Below are 14,932 nucleotides of genomic sequence, written 5' to 3' on the forward strand. Positions count from 1 at the left end.
CACATTTGTAAATCGAGACACATTGTTGAAGATAACTTTTGAGTCGTTATCGTTCCATTCGTGCAACATTAGCGTCACTCCTGAGCTTTAGCCATCCAGCCATTCGTGCCTTCTCCACGTCCGACCCAGGCTTCCCTCCCAAGTCTACACACCTGAAACCACATTGACGAAGACGAAAAAAGCCATTCGACTCATGTGCACCTTTATCGACTATTTATTTATTTATGAATTTATTTATATATTGTGGAGGAACTGAGGGACTCTGTGTTTGTGCACCTTGGCATGTGAGAAGATGAGAAAGAATCCCGGACAAGAGGACGTGGTTCCGGGATTTACCTGCTTGTTTGTTATGTAGCATTCACTTCTGGACCCCCCACGACTCCCCCCCCGCCCCTGTAGGTCCAGATAGGTCTCCGGAGACCAGAACCATGTCACTTGTAATATAAAAAAGTCAGATTTCTGGTTCCTATTTTCTGTATCGAGAGAAACCGGGTCACCTGCTGACGAGAGACGTGCAGCTTTGACCTTGTTTCGGGGGTTGAAGGGTTGAATATCAAATGCATGTCACAGCTTTTTTGCATGATGAATGTGCCTGCTTTGAGCTGAGGTCGCAGGAGGAACCGCCCGCCCCGGCCTGGAGGGCGTCCGGGGCGTCAGATGTATTTTATTAACGACTGCTGTTACATCAACTTTACCAAGAAGTTCAACTTTCAACAATAAAAGAAGTGTTGTTTTTTAACCACGTGTCACTCTGGTCTGTGATGAGCTGCTCGAGTTCTTGAAATAATGTTTAGTAACAAACTGGTAAAGACAAACTTCTGCAGCATGAACACATTTGCAGGACGAAAACCATCTGTTTATTCAACGGCTTCTGTCGTGTAACAGGCAACGTGGCTAGTTAATTGTAAATGTGCAGCGTTGATTGTTTACTAGTATTTAAGGCATACTGTTAATTTGCGGTAATCGTAAATGCGAATTGCAAATAATGCATTCCGAAAACAGTACATGCGTATTGCGGATTACTCAAAAATTGGAAATTGTGATTACATATTGCCCATGAATTCTGTCATAAATTGCAAATGTGTATTGCACAATAACTTGTTTAAAAAAATTGTAAATGCGTTTAGACTAGACCAATAATCAGCTCAGAAAAGCTTAAATGTGTTTATAACAATAATTAGTTCCGAAAATTGTAAATGTGTTCAGAAAAAGAATCAGTTTAGAAAATTGTAAATGTGTTTAGAACAATAATCAGTTCAGAAAAGTGTAAATGCCTTTGAAACATTAATCAGTTCAGAAAATTGTAAATGCGATTAGAACAATAACCAGTTCAAAAAATTGTAAATGTCTTTAGACCAATAATCAGTTTAGATAATTGTAAATGCGCTTAGAAAAATAATCAGTTCAGAAAAGTGTAAATGCATTTAAAACATTAATCAGTTCAGAAAATTGTAAATGCGATTATGACAATAAGTTCAGAAAATTGTAAATGCATTTAGAACAATAATCAGTTCAAAAAATTGTAAATGTGTTTAGACCAATAATCAGTTCAAAAAATTGTAAATGTGTTTAGACCAAGAATCAGTTCAGAAAATTGTTAATGCGATTATGACAATAAGTTCAGAAAATTGTAAATGTGTTTAGAACAATAATCAGTTCTGAAAATTGTAAATGCGTTTAGTCCAATAATCAGTTTAGATAATTGTAAATGCAATTAGAACCATAATAAGTTCAGAAAATTGTAAATGTGATTAGAACAATGATCAGTTCAGAAAAGTGTAAATGCCTTTGAAACATTAATCAGTTCAGAAAATTGTAAATGCGATAAGAACAATAACCAGTTCAGAAAATTGAAAAGGTCTTTAGACCAATAATCAGTTTAGATAATTGTAAATGCATTTAAAACATTAATCAGTTCAGAAAATTGTAAATGCGATTATGACAATAAGTTCAGAAAATTGTAAATGCATTTAGAACAATAATCAGTTCAGAAAATTGTAAACGTCTTTAGACCAATAATCAGTTCAGAAAATTGTTAATGCGATTATGACAATAAGTTCAGAAAATTGTAAATGTGTTTAGAACAATAATCAGTTCTGAAAATTGTAAATGCGTTTAGTCCAATAATCAGTTTAGATAATAGTAAATAGTTTAAATGTGTATAGCACGTTTGTTCAGAACATTGTTCAGAAATAATAAAATGGTAAATGCGAATTTTATCATGTTTAATTTAGTGTATACTTTACTGTATTTCTTTAAAGCGCCTTTTACGTTTCGTCACAAAACAAGACACGACACAAAAAAACCTTCAGCTCTTCATGGTTGTATTTCCACGGATGACATTCTTTCAGGAAAGGTTCAGGAATTCTCGGGAGCGTGAGACACACGTCGACTCGCAGGAGAGAAACTGTTTTTTATTACTTTCACTTCCTGAATCGCCTACAGTGAGAATTCCATGTTTTCTTCAGAAACACATGAAAAGCGGGAGCACGAATGAAAGTGTGATTCTTAAGGTGATCAGTGAGTCGACTGTTTCCATACAGAGGGAATCATGTGGGACTAAAACAAAGTGTGTGAAGAAGGAGCAAGATTCCAAAAATATATATTTATAAGTTCATCTTTATATATATTTATATATTTACGAGGTATGTATCCACAAGAAAGGGAGAAAAAAAAACACTCCAAAGTGGGCGGTTGGTTCTAAACGTGTCCGTCAAAATTCATTAGAAAAGGGTCAGAAGCAGGAAACGATTCACGTCAGACGGTCCTGCTCCGGAGGTTCTGCTCAAACGTGGAGTCCAGTAGCACCAGCGGCCGGTGTGGTTCTGCTCTTCTAAAACAAAATCACTTCATCAATAAGCGCAGCGACCCTCGACGCCCCCCCCAGGGAGGTCCTGTTTCGGATGCGGGGCCCGGGTCCAGGTGAAGGAGTCTCCGTCGAACCGCCGGTGTCCTCGCGAGGGTGGTTAGTCAGGCTGGCAGTTGGGGAAAGCTGCCCCTCTGTGGTCATGCGAGGTACTGCTGCATCGCCGTCTTCGCTCTGAGAAGGAACCAGAGACAAGTTGTTATCTAGAGGGAGTATTAGGAGGAAGGGGTTCGGGGGGGGGGGGGGGTTACTGGGGCGCACCTCTCACTGAGGTTGGGGTCCGGAGACTGAGAGAGTTTGTGCAAAATATCCACGAATCCCATCTCCCGAAGTTTGTCCTGACGGTCCTGAGAGCCTGGAACACACGAGGTCAGGAGGTCAACAAATTAATAAGAGATCAGGTGTCAATCAAACACCTGTCAGTCCGTTTGGAAGACGGATCAGAAACTCACCGTCTTCTTCGTTCCAGATCAGGTTGGAGATGCAGAGAGTGGCTGCGAGCAGGAGTTTCACATTCGAGTGACCCTGCAGGGGGAGAGCAGAGATGTTACAACTCGCTGTGCAAACGACACATTTACAAATTAGTTTTACCACAAAGAAAGACACAACTGAGACTCACGTGAGTCACGGGCTCTGCTCCAGTAAAACTAACAGCCATTGTTTCCAGATATTTAACATTTATATCAAGAAAGTGACCAATTTTCAGAATAAGATTTGACTCCAACTGCTGAACACGTTTGCAGATTCGCTATATTTAACAGTTTCCTTCGTGTTTTCAGCTCAAGCGAAACGCAATTGGTTGTTAATGGTTCACTTGTTGAGATAATTTTAAGTGTATTTTAGCTCATTTGATCAAGACACTATAAATGCGTATTGCACAAAAAAAATTAAATACAATTTTATAATCATTTGTTCAGATTAAGGTAAATGGTTATTGCGAAATAATTTGTTGAAAGTTGTAAATATGAATCGCAAGATAATTTGTTGTAGATGTGTCTAATTTGTATATGAAATTTAACATACATTTAAATTACACTCTTACATTTCTTCCATAAATTGTAAATATGTAATTCACAATACTGAAAATGTTGTTGTAAAAAGTTAGTTTTTTTAAATAAAAATTGTATTGCGTAATAAGTTGTTTAATTAAGTAAGTAAGTAATATTTCCAGACCAGGGTCACAAAGCGCTTAAACAATCAAAACAATATTCAATAAAGTATATACTTTAAAGATCAAGATAAAACTGATAACACAACAGGAGTTCCAGAAAATCAAAATAATAATAATAAAAAGATTAAATGTGTATTGCGTAATAATTTGTTAAAAAAAATTGTAAATGTCATTTGCGTAATAAGTCGTTTGAAAAAATAGTAAAACATTTTTGCGTAATAAGTTGTTTAACAATTTGTTTGTAAAATAAAAATGCAAATTTTGTAATCATTCATTTTAAATATATATACCTAGTTTGCCTAAAGATTGTCAATGCTACTGCACATTATTTTTTATATTTTATTACTGCACAATAATTAGTTCAGAAAATGTGTATTGCAAATTGTTCATATAATTCTAAATGTGGACTGTGAATTCTTTTTCAGCAGAAGAGAAACTGTGAGAAGAGATTTACCAGGTAGTACTTGATCTTCTGCAGCATGTCGTCGTTGGTCATGATGAGATCTTTGGCCGTGTTTCCGTCTGCGATGTTGGCGAGGATGCACAGAGTCTGCGGGAGGAAGACGCATGAACACGTGACTTCTGGAGCGAGACGTCACGAGTGCGAGCGGCGGCCTCACCTGCTCCTTCACCTCCACGCTGTGCTCGGCCTCCAGGATGAGGGTCACCGCCTGCATGATCTGCTTCCCGTGAGAACTCATGATCTGGTCGATGTGCTGCCGAGCAGAAACAAGACGCTTCAGTGACCAGAGGATGGATCTTCAGGCGTATTATCGTCTAGTACGTTCGGTCTCTGGTCACGTGACTCACCGGGCGCGTGGACAGCAGGTTCCGCAGCAGACCCAGAGTCTTCATCAGAACGTTGGTGTCCGAGTCCGACAGCAGGCGAAACAACTGCTCCGTCCCGAGGCACTGGACAATCTCCACCTTCACCTTCTGCTCGGCCTGGAACGCCATGTTCTGTTGGGCGGAGAACAAGGTGTTGAGGCGAAGACGCTTCCACGCATGTCACCCTTTAGATCGGAAAGACGACTCGCCATCAGAGCCCAGATCCCGTTGACCCTCAGCGCCGGACTCTCGCTCTGCGTTAAACTGCATAGTAACTCGATGACTCCGGACTCCAGGATGGGCTGCAGGACAGAGACAAGTTCTTGACGCTGGAGCACCATGTGTTGAGGTCGACGTGGTGAAGGTTCTCACCTCTTTGCTGGGCGAGAACTCCAGCAGCAGGTTGCATAGTGTGGACGAGGCCATGACCAGGACTTCATCGGGAGCGTTCTGCAGCAGCTACGATCATGAACAAGAGTTTAAACATTACAAGTTTCTACTTTTTTTTGCTAAACATTGCAGTTACACTAGTCTGACAGTAGGGGGAACCAGAAAAAAGTTTTCAATCTCCCATAATGATGCTTCACTCTGGATAATAGGTCAAAATATAGTTATATATGTAACGTATAGGTGAGTATTGGCAATAATCTCTTGATATGATATATCACAATATATAGTGATACTGTAGTAACAAGGATATATTTGTAGTATTGCAGAGTACTTGACTCTGGTGTTGCAGAATTTACAGACCACATGACTTTTGACAAAGTCGTAACTGATTTCATTTGTTTTGAAACCAAAATATGTCTGAAAATTAACTTTGAAAAAGCTGCTGGAGTCACTGTATCCTCTCGTCCTCAGTCATGGGTCCGGGATTTCACAGGATCTAGCCGTTCATTTAGTTGGGGAGGACGTAATGACTGCTGCCATCTAGCGGCTGGAGGTTTAATTGCAACACAACAATGAACAAACTTTTTAAAGAATTTTTATGAAAATTGTAAATAAAATCTCATTATCTTATTTTAAACACAAAACTTAAACCACAAATTAACTATAGAATTAACTAAAAATAGGATAAACTATGTTTTCTTGAATCACTGTGAAAGAATATTGCAGTATTTAAGGGTTAGATATTTTTCTTACACCATTACTAACATCCTCATCCACTAAAAATACTATCATAAGTCGTTTCATGAACCTTCATCAGAGGTTTCCAGACGGCGTGGTCGTGGAAACTGGTCCTCAGCTGCTGCACCGACCGAGAGAGACTATGGAGACACCTGCAGGAAACCATGAGTCAGCAGTTATTTTTTAAAAAACATCCACTCATCACATCTCAACTCACCTGACGGCGGCCAGACGGACTTTGATGCTGGACTCCGACAGGCCGCTGACTATCCTGTCCATCATGTTCTCCGTCTCCGTGATCTGAAGCCGAGCGGACGGAGGTTCAAACACACAAACAAAAGCACAACGTGAGGATCTACACACCTTCTTACGAATGTCCTCGTCGTTGGAGCCCAGCGAGGCGTAGAGTTTGAAGGCAGCTTGTCTGAGCTCGTGTGCGTGCTTCAGGTCGTGGTCCAGCTGGAGACGGACAGAGTTTCAGCAGCAGAACTCGACACGTGAAAAGGTAAATGCTGGGACTTGGGCAGATTAAATGTCAGGGTTTACGCCCGCGACTATTTTTGAAATATCACGGCGCAGTTTGATGAAGCTCAACATTTAATGTGGTCGAAGTCAGAGGTGCGTGTTGGCGAGAATCTGTCGATACGATATATAGCGACACTGTAGTAACAAAAATATAGTTGTCGAGTACTTCACTCTGGTGTTGCAGAATTATCAGAAGTCTTATCTGCTTTCATTTGTTTTCAAACCAAAACATCCGCTTTAAAAGCTGCTGGAGTCGACTGTATCCTCTCGTCCTCAGTCATCGCCAGAATTAAATTGTTCCTTATAAATATGTCCAAACATCAGCTTTAGAAGCCGCTGGAGACAAATGTATCCTCTCGTCCTCAGTCATCGCCAGAATTTAATTGTTCCTTATAAATATGTCCAAACATCAGAATTAAAAAAAAAACTGCTGGAGTCACTGTATCCTCTCATCCTCAGTCATCGCCAGAAATGAATTGTTCCTTATAAATATGTCCAAACATCCACTTTAGAAGCCGCTGGAGTCTTATGTATCCTCCTGTCCTCAGTCATTGCCAGAATTTAATTGTTCATTATAAATATGTCCAAACATCAGCTTTAAAAGTTGCTGGAGTCACTGTATCCTCCTGTCCTCAGTCATCGCCAGACTTTAATTGTTCCTTATAAATATGTCCAAACATCCGCTTTAGAAGCCGCTGGAGTCTTATGTATCCTCCTGTCCTCAGTCATCGCCAGAATTTAATTGTTCATTATAAATATGTCCAAACATGAGCTTTAAAGGCTGCTGGAGTTGACTGTATCCTCTCATCCTCAGTCATCGCCAGAATGTAATTGTTCCTTATAAATATGTCCAAACATCAGCTTTAAAAGCTGCTGGAGTCACTGTATCCTCTCATACTCAGTCATTGCCAGCATTTAATTGTTCCTTATGAATATGTCCAAGCGTCAGCATTAAAAACTGCTGGAGTCACTGTATCCTCTCATCCTCAGTCATCGACAGAATTTAATTGTTCCCTTATAAATATGTCCAAACATCCGCTTTAGAAGCCGCTGGAATCTTATGCATCCTCTTGTCCTCAGTCATCGCCAGAATTTAATTGTTCCTTATAAATATGTCCAAACATTGAATTATTGAATTTCCCCTCGCGGGACTAATAAGGGATTCTAAAAAAAACAAAAAAAAAAAAACATCAGCTTTAAAAACTGCTGGAGTCACTGTATCCTCTTGTACTCAGCCATCGCCAGAATTTAATTGTTCCTTATACATATGTCCAAACATCAGCATTAAAAAAACTGCTGGAGTCACTGTATCCTCTCATCCTCAGTCATCGCCCAAATGTAATTGTTCCTTATAAATATGTCCAAACATCAGCTTTAAAAGCTGCTGGAGTCCACTGTATCCTCTTGTCCTCAGTCATCGCCAAGATTTCGTAGGAAGATGAATCAAATGATTTATATTATTATATTTATTTGATATGAACCATAAGTATGATAAGGGTTCTGATAAGGCGTGGAGGGAGCAGAGAAGTACAAACGGGCCCCACCCTCGCCCACTGACGCACCCTCTTGATGTCGGCGATGGCCGACACCGAGCTGGGGTACTTGAAGTAGTCGGCCAACATGGCCACCAGGTGGTCGGTGGTGCTGGCGATGCGCTGCAGCTCCACGTCCGGCTCCATCAGGTAGGCGAGCGTCTCGGCGCCCTCGACCCGCTCCTCCAGCAGATGCTCTTTGCTGCACATCCTCACCAGACACGGCAGCGTCTGGAACGACACCAGGAAGTGACGACCTTTAAAAATCCTGCACTCTTGACAGTTAGAGGTTTAAACTGCAGACGTCTCACCTTCAGAACCACGCAGCCGTCGTCGGTCCGGATGGCGCCGGCGCGACACATGTAGGTTAAACTGGGACAGGAAGGAGGAGGAAGAAAAAACGATCAGACAGAGTTGGCGTGAGGACGGAGGAGAGAAGGAAGAGTCGTTCACCATTTGGCTGCTGTGAGCTGCATCTCGATGGGTTGATCTCTTTGCATCATCCTGACGAACACCTGAGAGAGAGGCTCGCCTTCCACCAGCACTGCACACGTCAACACACACACGTGTGAACACACACACATGAACACAAACAAGTCAACACACACATGTAAACACACACGTCAACTCGAGCCAGAGCTACTTCAGGCTTCAGTCAAGCGTTGTCTGGGCGATACACATGAATATATAATATTTTTTATTCAAAATAATTTGACCAAATATTCAGTTTTAGAGGTTCAATATTTTCTAAAGCAAATACATCCTTTTTTTTGGATTCATTATTTGTTATTTATTTGTTTTTAACAATAAAATAGTTAAATATTTTGTATTTTTCAAGGTTATTTTTCTCTCATTGAACTGTTGAATTCACAAATTGTAATTTTTAAATGTATATACTTCTTGTATCGAATAGTTGCGTTACAAAATATAAATGTTTTGATTTGCATTATACTTCCTTTTGTTGTAATTTGTAATATTTTAATCAAACATTTTCAACAAATTTTAACTTTTAAAAAGGTTTGATTCATTCAAGATTAAACATTTTAATACACGGTTTATTTATTTACTTTTGAATAGCCGAATTATTATTTTTTAAATATTAGAACAATGTTTTTAAATATAATTATACCTAAACAACAAAGAAAAAATGACTCGATATAAACTTTGTTTTTATTAACGTGAAGGGAATGGCTTGCAAATATATGAAGGCTCCACAGGGCAAATGGCAAACAGGTTTTTTTTTTTTTTTATCTTTTTAAATTGTCCAGAGCAAAAACTCTAATTAATCAATCAAATAAATATGTTTCCCTGACATACATGTCCACATCCATTAATATATATTGAAACATTGAACTAAATAGAATATTTAGGTAGCAATTATCCATTTTTTAAGCAAATTAAATTAGATTTTCTCCCTCAAGGTACATTTTAGTTGATGGTCCTGAAACATTTATTCATTTGCTGACATATGCACCTCTTTAATAGAAAATCTCCCACCGTTGTTGAGCCATTTGATGAAATATCTTGACATAAGTTTTTTGAGTTGATCCTTGTTCATCATGTCAGAAAGTTAGTAATAGTGGTTTATTTACCAAACCTAACAGCAAGTATGAGTGACTGTGATGTTTTATTTTTATTCTTGCAGGCTCAATATATCTTAATTATCTACCTTTTTTTCATCAAAAAAACTCCTGTCAAGTTCCTTCAACTTCACTCGTCTCATCTTAAACATCTTTATACGTCCCTATATCAACGTTAATCTTCTTTGATTTTTTCAGACAACCATCCATATCATGGACCACATGTGGTTCAATCTTTAAAAAGACTCACCGTTCACCAGCGTCATGGACACCTGAGTGTTCTCGTACGCCAGCACTGAGAAACATTTTAACGCCTGCATTCGAACCTGAGGCGAGGAAACAAAGGGGTTCAAAGATGGAGGTTCCGGCAGCGTCGCTGTCAAACGCTTGCCTTATAAGAGGGAGAGATGAGGAGCGGGGAGATGTTCTGGATGACGCCGTGGTTGAAGAGAACGGTTTGGTGCTCCGGTGTCTGAGGAGGAAGAAGAAGAAGAAGAAACGTGAGACAACACGACGTGTTCCTCCGACGCTCCTGAGAAAACACCAACAAATACCTTACAACAGTGAGAGAAGATCTGGGTGATGTACTCCTGAGTCCGGTGTGAGCGGCTCAGTAGAGACATTAGATGAGGGATCACAGTGGGAACCTGAGAGCAACACAGACCTTTACTTTTTCAGAAAACACACAGAAATCCACATAAATAAAGTCAATGAAAACAGTCTCTCTTTGCCGAAGTGACCCCGACTTAAACCGATGTTTGAATCTTGAGAGCAAATCTGGAGACAACACGAGTCATTTCTGCACCACTTTCACACATTAAGACGTTGGTGAGACCTGTCAGTCATTGTCTGACCCCGCCCCCTGTATCTGTGGCCTGTGATTGGACCAAACATGCTATTAGACTGTTGTTTCTCTATTTCGCTAAAGAAAATTAGCCACGTTTCGACAAACAAATGGACATTATGATGACATTTGAACATCAGAGATTCATTTGAAACCAGATCAAAATCATTCTTCTGAAGATATTTCATGGTCTGTTCTGCGAGTATTTTGGAATTGCACAGTTTTAAGGTCTTGAGATTTTAGCTGTAGAGTTGAAGATAAATTATCTAATATATTTGTTCTTGACCAACACATTTTAAACGTGGAGGCTTTCGTCAGACTATTAAATAATTTCTCATTGAAAATCGAATTGATTTATCCGTTATGTTTAATTTTGAAATTCATATACAACATAAATAACATGATAAATAATCTGAGATTTGCAACTGTCACTGAGGAAAACAACGGAACATTTAAGACAATAATAGTCACCTGATAAGAACAGTATTGTATCAAAAAAATTGTAAACTTTTCATCCCCATAACACCTTGTTGAAGTTTAACTTCCAAACACCTGAGCTGAGGTCTTTGATCTTATAAACCTGCTCATCATGTGAGGGATCATAATCCTGCAGCAGTAAAGAGGAAATAAAAGTATTATTGCGATGCTAGGTTTGGTTCTTGGATGCTAATACTAGCATAACAAACCATGTTTTTTGTCTCTGTTCCACGTTTTATAATTGCTGACATCAGCAATTTCCAATCTTTTGAGCAGATTAAAAAAGATCATCACTCAGATTTTACCCCTTGAGGGCCAGATTTTGACAACTTTCTTCTCATCTGAACCATCTAGTGTCGACCCTCGTCATCAGAGGCGAAACACTCACTGTGTAGAGCAGCTGCACTGGTGTGACCGGACTGATGAAGACCGTTCTTAGACATCGCAGACAGGCTTCTATGAAGATGAGATCCGGACACAAAACACCTTCAGGGTCGACACAGAGAGCGTCAGAACGGTGTCTTCTACACATGGCAAAAAAAACCCTGGTGTGCTGACCCTGAAAGAGGGCGGGGATGATGTGACAGTCCACCAGGGACTTGATGTTGTTCTCGGTGCCCATGGCCAGGCTGCCCAGCACCACCGCACACTCCGTCCTCAGCTCCAGACTGGAGGAGCTCTGCTGCAGCAGGTACAGTAGCCTGGAGGACAGAAGAGCATTTTTTTTTTAAAGATGCAACTCGCGACAGGAGGAGGTGAAGAGCACCGACCTCGGCACTGCTCCCAGGACGATCAGATTGGCTTTCTGCTTGTTGTTTCCAATGACCGCGTTCTTCATGTCGCTGTGAAGACAAAGCTGGATCAAAGAAGAGAACGGACTCTCTCTTCTTCTGCTGAACAGGACCCATAGAGGACCTTTCGCTAAAACCTAAATAGAATCATTTTTATTTAAAATATTAAATATATATTCACGTAGCACGGTGAACAAGTGCGGGTGATATCATGAGACGTCGGGCTGATCGGGTAACAAGAGCTAAACACTTCCAAGGTTAAAAATAAAGAGCAAACTAACCACAGCGATAACTGACGCGAGAGCAAGATGGTAAACAACATATACGATCTATGTATTTTTACACTGACAAATGCTCCTGTGGCTTAAGTTAAAACCAAGACTTAAAGATTTTTTAATACCATTTTAAATTACATTTTAGATCAACTGAACAATCAACCATAATAAAAAAAAAATGCAATTTAATTTCATATTTTTAGGGACAATTTTATCCAAATTTTCATGTTTTTAAACGTAAAATAAAATGAGGTTTCCTGCCGAAAGTACGTCGTGCCTCGTAAACGTTGCCCGGGTCATTTTCAGCGCTGGTCAGAATGTCGATTCTCATTAAATTTACATGTTGTTGTCCGGAGCGAACGTCTCTTTCCGAAGTCGCTGCATGAACCACAATGAAATAGAGCCTCGACGTGCATCTGCTGTGAGAGTCGAGGCTGAAAACGCTTGTTTTGTTAGTCGTTCTAGTGTGATTGCATGTAAATCTGTAATTTATTATTATGTTTTTATGATTAATAAATCTAACCAGATATTTAGAGATTTGAAACTTAAATAAAATATTAATTATTATATTTTCACTTTTAAGAGTTTTAACATTTTATATTCAAAACAATTTAATTGCAAATTTAGGCCTTTTTTATAGATGAATAAATGTAATTCCCTTTAAAAACGTTCTAAAGATCCACAGGAATGCTGTAGATTGACATGTAAGGATTTTAACCGTTGATATTTGAGTCAACAGCTAGAATTTTCGGTGCAAATATACTTGTGAAACCATGCATAAAAATAATAAAACGTACACAAGGGAAGTCACACTGACGACAACAACATAAATCAAGTTGAAACTATGGTGTCCTGGTGGATTCTTGACACCGATTCTCACTCACATGACTCCCTGCAGCACTTTCTGTGGGTCGGGGTCGAACAGTCTGTCCACATAATGACGACTGGTGGCTGTGACCTCCTAAAAGAAGAAGACAAAAAAAAGATACATTTTAATCACTCCGTTTGGACGATCCAACTATGGAATCAAAATTTATTTATTTCATCCTTGTGCTCGTCTAGATGATAAATTATGTAATCATCTATAAATAATCAAATGTATCTGCCTTATAAATGCAAACATGCACAGCTGTAAACAAACATTTTATTTCAGGGTTTCTAAGAAGAATATTAGGTAAGTAAGTATATTTGTTGAGCACTTTGCTAGACCAGGGTCAAAAAACGCTTATATGATAATCAAAACAATACTCCTAAAAATATATACTTAAAAGGTCAAGATAACACCGAGACAAACACAGGAGTCTCAGAATATCAACCAAAAGCCTGAACAAATAAAAGTGTCTTAAGATGTTTCTTAAAGGAGTCAGTAGATCATCAAACACAAAGAGAGAAGAAGATCGTTCCAAAGCTTAGGAGCAACAGCCTGGAAGGATTTCTCTCCTCTGGTCCTGAACCTTGTTCAGGAACCATCAGTAGATTCTGATCCACAGACCTCAGAGCCCGAGCTGGGGTGTAAGTCTGGATCAGATCACTGATGGAAGGTCTGACCATGAATAGATCTGAAAGTAAGAACCAGAATTTTTCAAGTTGATCCTGAAAGAAACTGGCAGCCAGTGAAGAGATTTAAGGATCAGGGAAATGCGAGTTCTTCTACTAGAGCACATTTAGTTTAGTCTAAAATGCAGAATGGAATCCAAAAAAGGAGGGAAAACATCTAACCAATGAGTGAACAGTCCTCAGAGTTTGATTAAATGAGGTTTAAAAATAAGGTCAATTTATTTATTTTTTATTTTACTTCATTACAAAAGCTTGTAAATATAACAATTTTGTGGCTTCATTGTAGCTGTGATACAAATGTGTTGGTTTCAGGTTTATATAAAATGTGAGGAAATAATACATGTTTATTATATAAAGACGAGTCCAAATAAAAACATGGCGCTCTTTAAAGTAATTACTATATTATTATTATTATTAATATTATAGCACGGTTGTATTATTCAACTAAGCTGATACTTACATTGAGCTAACGTTCAAGAAAATAACTATAGAATTTAAAGTGCAAATAAAACACATGTGTAGTATAAAATACAATAGTTTTTTTATTATTCTATAATCATTTCATCCATCGGTGTTTAAACATACGAGAGATCACTCCAACTATTAGCACTTAGCTGCTAACTCACTCCGAGTGACACTGACAGCTTCAAAGTTCACTCGGTTTGCTTCCCGGCGCGCACCGGAGGGGCGAGTTCGAACCCCAGAACGCATGCGAAACAGCTACACCCGCCCGTCTCCGCACACCCCGGTGAGGAGAACAGTCGCGCCCGCTTCTACGTAGAGCGTATAGACGAGCTACATGTTGCAACAAACGTCGCTACTTCTCGACCGGTGACTCGGTATCACTGATCGATTGGTATCATTTTCATCCCGGGATCGATTAGAATCTTGTGCAAATGTTGTACGAGCGGATAAAAAAGCACGTTGCACTCACAGATAGCACACTAATGCGGAGAGGGGCCTCCAACAAACACGCCATCTCTCTTCCCCCGATCGAGCGCCCCAGCCGGCGCAGCTCTGCACAGTCACTCCGCCCCCCAGAGCCGCTGCGAGCGACTGGACTTGAGTTAAATCAAAACTATGAATAAAGAGGTTTCTGTGCCTCTGTTGTTGTTGACAAACACATGAGCAACAGGGAGAAAAACAAGAGCTAACTTGTGCACACAGTGGATTTTGTCATTGAAGTAAATGCTGTTTATATTTATGACGTAAGAGGGTTTAATCTTTGTTAGATTCGACACAAAGGATACAAAGTGACAAATACGTCCATTTGTTTTTTTTCTTGCTTTTAAATCCAGTTTATTGTTTAAACAGTTTCGATTGAATTGAAGTTTTTGTCGACGTTTAAAGGATCGCTC

At 39.4% G+C, this 14,932-nt stretch overlaps 1 protein-coding gene across 2 annotated transcripts; it reads right to left on the minus strand.

Annotated features, from left to right (window-relative positions):
* Positions 1–2,302: 2,302 nt before the first annotated feature.
* armc8 (armadillo repeat containing 8) lies at positions 2,303–14,743 on the minus strand. 2 transcript variants are annotated; one of them, XM_087804368.1, is made up of 22 exons: positions 14,509–14,743; positions 12,902–12,978; positions 11,722–11,793; positions 11,510–11,652; positions 11,340–11,437; positions 10,185–10,277; positions 10,022–10,102; positions 9,881–9,956; positions 8,504–8,594; positions 8,362–8,422; positions 8,081–8,281; positions 6,357–6,452; positions 6,211–6,293; positions 6,064–6,145; positions 5,238–5,324; positions 5,075–5,167; positions 4,848–4,997; positions 4,658–4,753; positions 4,492–4,587; positions 3,319–3,391; positions 3,128–3,221; positions 2,303–3,040 (listed from the first exon to the last, which is right to left on the minus strand). In XM_087804368.1, exons 1-22 carry the CDS (start codon positions 14,551–14,553, stop codon positions 3,007–3,009), a joined length of 2,022 nt encoding a protein of 673 aa, XP_087660494.1. In that variant the 5' UTR covers positions 14,554–14,743; the 3' UTR covers positions 2,303–3,006. The 2 variants fall into 2 exon arrangements, with proteins under 2 accessions (XP_087660494.1, XP_087660493.1); XM_087804367.1 differs by having other exon boundaries at positions 8,063–8,281.
* Positions 14,744–14,932: the final 189 nt, after the last annotated feature.

The sequence above is a fragment of the Callionymus lyra genome, chromosome 12 (assembly GCF_982586985.1).
Source record: "Callionymus lyra chromosome 12, fCalLyr1.hap1.1, whole genome shotgun sequence".
NCBI lineage: Eukaryota > Metazoa > Chordata > Actinopteri > Syngnathiformes > Callionymidae > Callionymus > Callionymus lyra.

Coding starts and splice junctions, on each gene's coding strand:
- armc8 (XM_087804367.1), bottom strand. CDS start 14,553: ATGGCGTGTTTGTTGGAGGCCCCTCTCCGCATTAGTGTGCTATCT. Junction 10,103..10,184: donor TCTTCTCTCACTGTTGTAAG/GTATTTGTTGGT, acceptor CTTCCTCCTCAG/ACACCGGAGCACCAAACCGT. Junction 6,453..8,062: donor GGGTGCGTCAGTGGGCGAGG/GTGGGGCCCGTT, acceptor GTCCGTCTCCAG/CTGGACCACGACCTGAAGCA.